General features: G+C 52.4%; 1 protein-coding gene across 2 annotated transcripts; it reads right to left on the minus strand.

Annotated features, from left to right (window-relative positions):
* Window positions 1–1,462: 1,462 nt before the first annotated feature.
* Window positions 1,463–10,926, minus strand: PI16 (peptidase inhibitor 16). Of its 2 annotated transcripts, XM_075775921.1 has the most exons (8): window positions 10,741–10,926; window positions 9,493–9,602; window positions 6,807–7,025; window positions 6,113–6,222; window positions 5,220–5,308; window positions 3,933–4,780; window positions 3,278–3,890; window positions 1,463–2,896 (listed from the first exon to the last, which is right to left on the minus strand). In XM_075775921.1, the coding sequence occupies exons 1-8, from the start codon at window positions 10,766–10,768 to the stop codon at window positions 2,754–2,756; spliced, it is 2,160 nt and encodes a 719-aa protein (XP_075632036.1). In that variant the 5' UTR covers window positions 10,769–10,926; the 3' UTR covers window positions 1,463–2,753. The 2 variants fall into 2 exon arrangements, with proteins under 2 accessions (XP_075632036.1, XP_075632035.1); XM_075775920.1 differs by lacking the exon at window positions 10,741–10,926 and having other exon boundaries at window positions 3,278–4,780; window positions 9,493–9,681.
* Window positions 10,927–11,316: the final 390 nt, after the last annotated feature.

An 11,316-nucleotide genomic window follows, 5' to 3' on the forward strand; every position in this document is an offset into this window, starting at 1 on the left:
GCAAAAGTCTCCCTTGAATGTTTTGTGTCCTCCCCTGTGCGTGTCTCCTGTTGAGGTCCAGGGTCTGTGCTCCATTGCTGTTTACCCTGCCATGTGGTCACCTTCCCTCCTTCCCTAACCCTCCCTAATTTAAAATTAAACCAAACTGCCCCAAATGCCCGTGCTGGCAGGGCTCGGCCCTGCTGTCCTGGGGTGCAGGGGGAAGAGGAATCTGTGATGAGGAACCCTATAAATAAGTCCTTGCACAACTGCATGACTCCAGAAGTCAAAAACCTTAAGGAAAACAAAACTCAACACTTTTTGCAAGGATCACTAGCCCCACAATCATGATAAAATATTTAAATCCTAGAATTATTATGATGGGCTTCTGCTAATGCTGTTAATCAGCAGCACTGGTGCTCCCAGCTCCATAATGGCTCCCAGCAGGGTGGGGGATCCAGCATTGCAAAAAATTGGGTGTTGACCAAATGTTCTGATTTTGCTGGGACAAGAAATGCTTTTCTGCTCATTTTATTGTTTATAGGGAATTAACACTATATGTTCTCCGTCGCCCAGATGGAAAAACAGTCACAGTCTTGAAATGCTCTCCCATCTCCATCCCTACCTGAGCCCTCACCCCTTACACAGGCGAACAGCAGCTGCTCTGACTGTATTTCCATCACCTATCCCTAACCCAAGCCTGGGTTTTTTTATTTTCCCCGAAAGCAGCTTGGCAGCAGGAGCTCAGCCTGCAATGAGAGCATGCAGCAACCATAGCACCTGGCCAGGAGGTTATTTTTAATCTGATTCTTAACTACATCTGATGCTTGTGATTAAATAAAGCACTAAAATCTCTGTAGGGTTCTGTGTAGCAAGTTCAGAGTTGCCCAGTTCTCTGTGATGTCTCTCCCACTGCCATCTGCCGGTCACTGTTTTTAGCAGGGATAGACGTGACCATGACCTAAAAAAACCCCGCAGGCAGCTGGTTTCCTGTAAAAGAGCTGGAGCTGCTGGGCTTCTGCTGTGTGTTTGGGGGCTGCTGGGCTTCAAACTGTGTGTTTGGGGGTGGGAAGGGGTTGGCTATTGGGCCTCTTGAAACAGGGAACCAGAAGTGCTCCAGCCCCAGTTTTAATCTCTTTTTTTTGCTCCGAGCACTCTTCCTCTTGCTTTCCTTGCCCAAAAATTCCCGGAGGGGACACATTTTTGCTTTGCACTCAGCTGGGCGCTCAGGGAATATTCCCTACGTCATCCTCAATCTCCTCCTGCTGCTGCTTTTACACAGGCTTAAGAGCATTAAGTTCCAACCTTGCAGAAACCCACACCCGGATGCTTTTGGAAAGCAAAGAAACCCTTTAGCACCCCCAGGAGCCATGTTGTCTTTTAGCAATTCCACCTAAGCACAGAATCAAGAGTGTTTTACGGATATAACAAGCAGGGCCCCAGCCTCCAGATCCCCCAGTGAGACACTGCATGGCCCACAACAGACTTTCACAACAGGGTTTATTCAGTGCATGCTCTGGGGATGCACAGGACACAGCATCATGGGGAAGGACGCAAACATTGGCCTTCAGGTCATTCTCCACATCATCTGTCTAAGAAACTAAAGGATGCAACAGCCAGAGAAGGGACTGTATCTCCTAGTCCCTTCCACTGATCTGCAAAGCTTGTCACACACCTTACTGGGAATCCTCAGGTGAAAGGAGCAGAGACAAGGGGGAATAAAACACACAGTGTCCCAGACAATGAAAGTGGTCCTCCAACAAGTCCTGGAACCACCAGTAACCTCTATCATCATTCACTTGGCTCTCTTGAGCTCAAATTGCACCAGCACACTTGATGACTTGTTTCTCCTGGACCAGGTTCCATCACACACAAAATCTATGTTAACTGGGATCTGTAGCTAAATTCAAATACACTTAAGTTATGCAAAGAAGGAAGCCATGCAGAAGAAAGCTGTATGAAGGAGCCGGTAGCTCCTCTTTAGCTCTGAAGGTTTTTCTTCTGTGCATGCACACAGGTGCAGGCACATGCGTAACAAAGTCATGGCAATGGACTAACTGTGGAACCGGTACATGTGGTAGAGAGCAGAAGACAGAAAGGAAGCAAGGGTTGCAGAGATGCGAGGAGGAGAAAGGAGTACATCGGGTTAGTACTGGCCATAGCTATACCAGAGCCAGGAAGGAAATAGAAATTCTCTCCTGGGGGAAGGGGAGTGGGGGGGAAGCCACTGTGTTTGGACAGGAAGGGAAGAGATGAAACTTCTCCAAAATTGAGACAAAAGCATCAGGAGGGGAAAAGAGCATTTTTGTTGGAAACTCATCCTGACCAACACCAAACCCAACCACCACATCTCATCTACAGACAAACACCAAAACCAACCACCATGTCTCATTGCCACTTGTGTTTCCAAATCATTCTGCTTTCCCTGGGGACATGGTGCAGCGGGGCCTGCCAGCCACACAGGCAGGTGGGATAGCTCATCACTTCCAGTTTGGAAACGGACCAGAAGCCCAGGCTGGCTGGGAAGAAAGGAGAAGTGTCCAAGATCACCAGCCTTATGTCAGACACTGTCCTGCCCTTGGGTCTCCTCAGGAAGGGGACCAAGTTCCCATGGGACTGCCAGCTGCCCTTGGCTCATCAGGGCTGGAGCAGATAAGAAGAGCATGTGTCAACCTGAATTGTCCATGGTGTCTCCCAAGCCTACCAGGGTTGTGGAACAACCAATGCTGAAGAAAGCCTTGGTGACCAGTGCAGGGACAGCTGAGAAAGACCATTCAAAGCAGAAGGCCCATCAGGATGACACTGGGTAGGAGGAAGAGTGAAAGCCCCAAGCAAGTACTGGGGGCTCCAGCCATGGGCTGATCCATGCTTGTCTGGTCTGAGTTTGTCTCCAGTTCTTCAGTGTCCAGGGCACCTGCTGGCAGAAGAGAAGAAAACTTGGAGTTGGAGGGGAAGATCTGAACAAAAGAAAAACTCCCAGTCATGCAGGTCCATCAGTGATGTGCACCGAGACACCGCGAGGTGCGAGGCAGCAGTGCACCGATCCAGCGAGGGCATGACACAGCTGGTGGGTTAGTGGGGAGCAGGCTGTAAACAAAACCATGCTTCATGAATGAGACATCCAACCAGCCCCGTTCAGTGTTAGAGGAAAGAGTGAGGAAAAGGGTTGGTGCCACATACGAGAGAAGGATCTAAAGGACCAGTCCAATACTGGTTCCTCCCAAGCGCGCTCCATGCTGCTTGGGGATCACTGAACATCTGCGTGTCCATGCCAGGACAGACTCCACAATTACCTTACCTGAGAGGGAGGTCTGGAAAGCAGGGCTCTGCCCTTTTTTTTCTTTGGAAGATGATGTTAAATGCAAGAAGGTGGGCTCTTCAGGGCTGAAGACCACTGACTTTGAGGGGGTTATGAGCTCAGCTTTATTGAAACCTAACTTGACCTCTGGAACAATTTGCCTGAGGGATGGAGGTGGACTGGAAAAGGCTGATTTCTCTTTCTCGTCCTCTTTGACACCTTTATTTGTTTCTGGAATTGATTTGGGGCTGAAGGCTGTGCCCATGCTTTCTAATGAGGCTGGATCCTCTGTAGTTAAGGGGCTAAGAGGGTCTCCAGTGTCTACCTCTACTTCTGGAGATACGTTATAATCCAGGTCTAATGTGGGCTCAAAGGAAAGAGTTAGTCCAGTTGCCTCAGTATGATTGGCTCTTTCTGTTTCAGTGGGTTCTAGCTTTGTGGTTGTGGCAGCTTTTGGTTGTGTCTTTGCTGTTGTGGTAGGTGCTGGTGCTGTAGTGGTGAGTTTTGGCTTTGCTGATGTTGAAGTGGCAGGTGTTGGCTTGGCTGGAGTGGTGGTGGATGTTGGTGTGGTGGGTGTTGGCTTAGCCACAGCTGTGGTGGGTTTTGGTGTGGTGGGTGCTGGCTTGGCTGTAGTCATGATGTGTTTTGGTATGGAGGGTGCTGGCTTGGCTGTTGTGATGGTTATGGTAGGTTTTGGCTTGGATGTAACAGTGGCTGTTGTGGGTTTTGGCTTGGCTGTAATAGTGGTTGTGGTGGGTTTTGGTGTTGTAGGTGTTGGCTTGGCTGTAATAGTGATTGTGGTGGGTTTTGGTGTTGTAGGTGTTGGCTTGGCTGTAATATTGGTTGTGGTGGGTGTTGACTTGGCTGTAATAGTGGTTGTGGTGGGTTTTGGTGTGGTGGGTGTTGGCTTGGCTGTAATAGTGGTTGTGGTGGGTTTTGGTGTGGTGGGTGTTGGCTTGGCTGTAATAGTGGTTGTGGTAGGTGTTGGCTTAGTGGTAGTGGTTGTTGTGGTGGGTTTTGGCATGGTGGTTGTTAGCATAGTGGGCTTTGGCTTGGCTGTAGTGGTGGTGGGTGCCGGCATGGTGGATTTTGGCTTGGCCATGATTGTGGTGGCTGTTGGTGTTGTGGGTTTTGGCTTGGCTGGGGTTGTTGTTGGGAGCGTGGTGGCAGGTTTTGACTTGGCTGTCATTGTGATAGGTGCCAGTATTGTGGGTTTTGGCTTGGCTGTGGTTGGGAGTGTGGTTGTGGGTGATGGCTTGGCTGTGGTTGGGAGCGTGGTTGTGGGTGGTGGCTTGAGTGTCGTTGGGAGCGTGGTTGTGGGTGGTGGCTTGGCTGTAGTTGTGGTTGGGAGCATGGTAGTGGGTGGTGGCTTGGCTGTGGTGGATACTGGTGTTGTGGGTTCTGGTTTGGCTGTGGTTGTGGGTTTTGGCGTGGCTGTGGTTGTGGGTGATGGGCTTGCCTTTGTTGTCACAGAGGGTGGAGTGGTTTCTTCTACAGTGGGTTCTGGTAAGAGACAAAAAGTGCCATGGGTTAGGGCTGGGGTCAGCTGACCTCAACAGATCCCCTGCACTGAGCAGGGCCAGCAGAGATCAGCCATGGGGAAAGGCAGCAGCTGACCCCTCTCAGGTCCCTCTGGGCCATCCCCCACTCTGGGGTTCCCAGCCTGGAGACATCTCAGCTGCCTCAGACAACCTTCTGCCCCTCAAGGGAGATCCTCATGGGGCAACAACTGCTGGCTGAGGAGGTACGGGGTCCTTGTCTGATCCTCCTCATCTCGAGGCATCTGACCTGTCTTAGGGGCTGCCATTGCACCTGATGTCTCATGGTCCAGCCCATCCAGGGCTTCCTGATAGCTCCAGGAGGGTTCAGAGCTTGGACCCCAACCCAGGGGTCTGAGTCCCAGTAGCCTGTCAAGGGACATGTGCTGCTTTGCTTCACTTACCACACAAGGAGTTGACACAGGCTCTGCCCTCGGGACACTGTGAGCATGAGGGTCCTTCCTTGTACGGCTTTCGGCCTTTCATATTACCCCTGGAAGCAGAAGACACCAAGAAAGAGAAGGTGTGAGGAGAAGGGGAAACATCCATTCCAAAGAGGGGATCTGATTCAACTGGAATATCCCAGCCAAGGCAAAACTCAGGATTTATGTAAAAACCAGGTCTTGGTCTCCTGCCACAGACTATCATCAGTGCCATTTACCCAACAGCCTGATCCCATGGCTGTTAAAACCTGGTGAGACAGCACCATGGACCAGATCCTTCACCACCCCTTAGAATAGAGCTGTTGATGGGCATTTGGACAGGTGATTTTGTCTCCCTTCTGCTCAAGACCCCCAAGAAGGTCTGCAGCAACCAGCCATTCTTGTTGGTCTCATCCTCCAAGCAAGTGGTCCCCAAGGCTAGGCCCGGGGCGTTGCAAATGGGTACCCACCTCTCCTCCGATGTCCAACCCTTCTTGCTGGTGCAAATACGCTTCTCCACCTCAGGCAACTGCTGCTGCCAGTGGAGAAGAACAAGGCACAGAGCAGGGAGCTGCCGCTTGTACCCTCAGCTACTGCAGCATCAGCCTTGGGCAGCTCTTGGGCGGGGGGGAGCTCCCCCGCTCAGGTCTGTTCCAGGAGCTGAACCAGACCTCAGCAGTCACAATCACAGGCAGGGATCACCAGGCAACCCTTCCTTCCTTTTTGTGGCCAACCCAAGATAACAAAGGCCTTTCTTGGACTCACTTTGCTTTTATTTCTGAACAAGGCCAAATACTGTTCTGCTATAGAGACTGAAGGAAGGACATTTCCAGCACAGTCAAGATGCACCAAGCCATGCGAGGTACGGGACTTACGGCGGGTAATAGTTGCAAACAAGCAGGTACATGCCCTCTGTTTCGATTCCGTCAATCTTCTCACAAAACTTTGCCCCGCAGCCGATCCGATGCGTGCTTGCCCAGACCACCTAAGGCAAAGACCGGGGCAAAGGTGAGGTGACTGGGTGAAGGCAGATGCCCTGCTGGCAACTCATCCCGTGGCCTTGAAGGCTGCTCTGTCACCACAGCAATGTCCCCCTAATCTCAGTGTGTGCCCCAGATCCCACATCTCCACATTGCTTTGGCATTCAGGATCCTGCCCCCTGCCCCTGTCTGGACCAAGTGCCACAGCTGTCCTACCATATAGCAGAGCATCATCATCTCTGCTTTGTTCTTGGAACCCTCCAGACATCCATCCTCGTATTTACCACTACCATCTCTGCTCCTCCTTGCTCCCACCCAAGCTGTGAAGAAACACTCAGACCTCCTATCTCTGCCTAAGACAAGCTGGCACCCAGCTCTGCTGAGTAGCTGAAAAAGGGCTGCAGAGCTTGTTTAAAAATAAAAGGTCTTCTCCAAAAGGCTGGTCATGGCTGGCACCATGTCCAGGCTCCCCTGTAGCATTGTGATTCCTACCTGGTTCCCCATCCCTTTGCAAAATCTGGGAGGAGCTGGAGCTCTGGTACATCTCCTTTCCCGACAACCCCATCCTTGCACCCCAGTAGCCTGGTACCTGGGTGTAGTGACCACACATCTGTCCAGGGACACACGTGGAGGTCGTCAGGTTATAGTACTTCTCCTCCCCGTTCCAGTCTTCCACAGCAAATTCCAGGTCCAGGGTTGGGGCCATAGCAAAGAGGTTTTCCCCCCGTCGTCCCCTCTCCTTGTTGTGGTCCCAGATGCACTTCTCGGCATAGGCTTGAGCAAAGGCCTCCAGCTCCGTGTCCCAGCTCTGGAAGGAGCTCGGTGTCAGCATACAGAGGGGGACACTGGGCTCTCCAACATACACAAGGACATGTACCAAGGACCCCTGGGCTCCCTGGCCGCAGTTTCCCCATTCATGAGTAAAATTCAAATCCCTACCCAACATAGTCCTCAGTCCCAGCACAAACCAAACCTTAGCCTATAGGTCAAACAGGGGAAGGTCAGTGTGTCAGCACAACTCTCACAACCTTGCTGGAGCATCTCTATCATCATCATGGAGCATCCTCAACTCAGCACGGAGAAACCATGAAGTCGGATGGGGGGAGGGAGGAAACTCACCCCAGGTCATGCAGGAGGGACCCTGGGGACATCCTTCTTTGACCAGGGTGGGGATGGGAGGGAAGCAAAACACATCTCCCCTGGCAGCTGCACGGAGCCCGGAAGCACACGCTCCTGGGAAACATCATCTGTTTGCCTGGATCCGAGACGCGGCCAGCCAGCTGCCTGCCAAGAGCCCCTCCAGAGCGGCAACGGCCCTGCCGCCAGCTGAGCCCACTGGCCCACGGTCCCCTGCTGGCCACATTGATATGCAGGAGGAGGAGGAGGAGAGGCTTTCTCTCAGGGAGGCATACGAGGAATCCTACGCCACAGCTGTTTGGATTGTCCTTGTGCCATTTGATGGAGACGGCAGCTTTGCTTCTCCAGCGGGCTGGAAGGCAGCCCAGCAAATGGCGGGTCCTAAGGGGAGACCTTCCTGGCCGCAGCCGGATCCAGGGCTGGATCCAAAGGGGGATGGAACATGGCCCCAGTGCAGGGCATGCCACCCACCAGGGTGTCGAGGGGATGTGGATGGGCCCCTGAGCAGCAGCATTGAGGGACCAGGGTGAAGGAAACACCGAAATATGTGGATGGGGGCACAGAAAGTTGGTTGACCTCCCACTGTGGCCCCAAGCCAGGCTGAGAGCAATGGCTGGAAACTCAGTTTGGGGAGCGCACGCCCCTCTCCCTCTGGCACAGAGCTGGGCTCTATAAACAGGACACTCATTAAAAATGAAGAGTGGCTTTAGGCTGTGCATCCCCCCATCACCTATTTCCACAGCAACCAGATCCGTGTCCCAAACAGAAGCGTGGAGTGACCTCAGCTGGGCATGGTGCCACAGCAGCAGGTGAACTTGGAGGCAAAGACAGCCCGAGCAAATGTCCTGGGAGGGAGGCAAGGACAGCGCTTTCATGGAAAACCTCGACCAAGAAATTGTCAGGGCTGCTGTAAGTGAAACATTTGTTGTGCTTCAAAAAAAAAAAAAAAGCCTTTGGCTCTGGACTGCGAATTGATCCGGTATGCTTAAGCAGAAACAAAGCAACGCTGTGGATGGGAGCATCTCAAAGCATGCTATCTGCAATCAAAGTGTCAGCTGGGAGCAGCAGTCACTGGTTCAGAATTGCCGCTGACTTAAGAATCCTGAAAGATTGTTTCCCTCAGACTTTGGCTCCAAAGCCCTTATTCTCCGAGTTTTCTGTGCCTTGCTTTGATGAGTGCCTGCGGGATCATGGTGCTTAGGGTTCTGGCTCTGTCCCCTTTGAGTCTGAAGTCACCGGCCAGACCCTCTATACCTGAACATAGCTTTTTGCTTCATTTGCTCGGTAAGCCCCCATTTACCAGCCCTTAAAGGTTTAATTCAGCCTGGGCAACTGTTGGGCCAGGCAGAGAGGTCTCCTCCAAGCACACTGTGACCGAAAGAGCAAAGCACTCCAACTATCTGCGATAAAAAGTTCTCCTCCTCCTCCACGTGTGTTGCAAACAGTGAGAAAAATCACGTGGTGCAAGATAAAACACAATAGACAAATTTTAATGACACCAAGGGTCCAAATAAGACAAAAAGCATCACCAGCTCAAGAGCTTGTTTTTGCTGCCACTGCAGCCACACGTGCTGGTGGGCATCTGACTCAGTTTCCCCAAGAAAAATGGGGGATCCCTCACCTCCAAGATGGCCACACTCAAGTGGTGGTGGGGATTAGGAGCATGATGGAAAGCCCAAATAACTGGTGGTCACGTTTGAAGTTGACATTCCCTCCTATAGGTAAAACCCCATTCACCTGCGAAGGCAAATAAACTGCACCAGGCAATACCCCCCGCAGCTGGATCCCCCCTCCAGCCCAGGGCACTTGGTCGTGGCCGCGTCTCCCTGCTTTTCCTCCCCATCCCACGGAGCTCCAGCGGGCACATGTGTGAGTGAGAGCTGCATCACTCTCTCGCAGAGCATCAGGGGACTCATCACACTTAGGAACTTCCACAAAGACTTTGCTATAGGTGAAAGCAAACTCATCTCTTTAGAGGCAATTCAGGGAACCCCTCCATTGGTACCTGGTTGTAATGCCACAGAACAATTTCTCTGCCTCCCCTAAAGAAAACCCTGATCCCTCCTAGCATTAAGATCAAGGCTTGCACTGCACAAACACCCTCTGACATCCATTCCCCTGCAATAAAAGCCACTTACCATCTTCAGCATATCCATAGCAGGAGGAGAGACCTGAGAGCGGTATTTGTTATGCTCATCCAAGATTATCTTCTTTTCTTCGTCACCCAGGGACCAGCTCAGCTCCAGGGCTGTGAGCAACAGGAAAACAGGAGGAAGACCTGAACTCAGCATCGTGCAGCTAACTTCTGCTCTTAGCAGCCCACGGCTCTGGCAGTCAGATTTAAAGCACCTCCCAAAAGCAAGGAACACCCAACAGCTTGAAAATTGGGGAGGAAATGTATTTCTTTATTAGAGTGGAGTTTCGGAGCCACGCGGTACACACCCATCTCACATATCGGCCTTGATGGAGAAGCAGCAGTACGGCTGGTGCCAATGAGCACGCAGGGTCCGCTCCCTGAGACAGACCCTGTGCCTGATTCATAATCCCTGGATTGACATTTGCATCCAAGCCTCTGCTGCTCCAAACCTCAGACAGCCCCTTAGCCCTCAGCTCTGGGTCCTCTCTTCTACCTCCTGTCCCTTTCCTCCTGAACCGTAATAATAATAACCCCTAAGCAACCAGCAAAGCCCTGGTTTACACCAGGGTCCTCCCCTGTCCCTGGAACGCAGCTGCATTTAGAAACGAAGGCAACAAGATGCAACTGCTGAGAACAGTGTGCAGCGTACCAACTCCCCACTGGGAGCCAGAGCCCACCTTGTCCGGCCCCATGTCTGTGCACCAGCCATGTTGGGGGGAAGCAGTGAGCAGCTGGGGAACGGCCCCCTCTGGGGGGGGTTTGATTCCCCTTCCCTGTGTCATCAGGAGAAGGGTGAGCAGGAGATGAAGAACAGGATGTTGAGCTGAAATTGCCACCAAAAGGGGAGTTGAGGGGCTATAGCTGCCTTCAGGGCCATTGACTCTGGAGGGAGAAGCTGTGCTCCCTCCCCAGGCAGACACCTGGGGGCCTCACCATCAGGTGTCCCAAATCACCCCACCACGGACACAGTCTGACAGAGCCCCTCCAGCCTGCCTGCAGCCTCTTCCTCCCCATCTGTGATTGTGCAACCGCCCCGGCTCTGCTCCAGGAGCTGCCTTTGGGGATCACAGGCTGTTAGAAAGGATCAGCGGGTGGGCAGCTCTGGCTAGGCAGAGCCAAGTTAATCACATGCTGTCAGCTCTGCCTCCCCCTCTCCCCTCCCCAGGCAATGCTTTGGACCACCCCGATCACCTCTCTTGCCACAGTAGGTCTCCTACTGCCCCCCAAACCTTGTACTTCTGCATGTTACTTTCTTCATTAGGTCCAGGGTCTACCATCCTCTCAACAGTCTGCGGCTAACATCTCAAGAGGGTATCTTCAACTCATCTGGTCAAACCAGAGGTTCCCACTTATTGCTAAGGTGAACTGCAGGCCTGGAGTCTCAGTCCAGGCAAACCTTGCCTGCATCATGAGATGCCTCAAAAGCTCTGCTGCTGCATCCCTGGAAAAACAACTAGAAAGGATCAACACTGGTTCCAACTCCTGTTGGCCAGCTCGCTGTGGCCTGGCTTATGAGGAGCAAGGCAGTGCTGAGAAGACCCCAACACACATACTGGTCTCTGCAAACGTGGTGCAGAGATGAAGGGCTAAGCACCACACAGCCCTGGGCACTACTACATCCTGACAGCCTCACAGGAGATAGAGCAGCAGCCAGTATTAAGGAAAATGGGACACACAGTGCTTGTGAAGAAGAGAAAACAGTCCTGGACGAGTCACAACCAGGGCACATGGCTCATGAGGCAACACAAGTAACAGCCAATGCATTCAGCAAGGTCAGGCACAGCTGCTGGCAAAGGGGGTGCAGAGTTTCCCAACTCCCCAACAG

The sequence above is a fragment of the Balearica regulorum genome, chromosome 25 (assembly GCF_011004875.1).
Source record: "Balearica regulorum gibbericeps isolate bBalReg1 chromosome 25, bBalReg1.pri, whole genome shotgun sequence".
Taxonomy (NCBI): Eukaryota; Metazoa; Chordata; class Aves; order Gruiformes; family Gruidae; genus Balearica; species Balearica regulorum.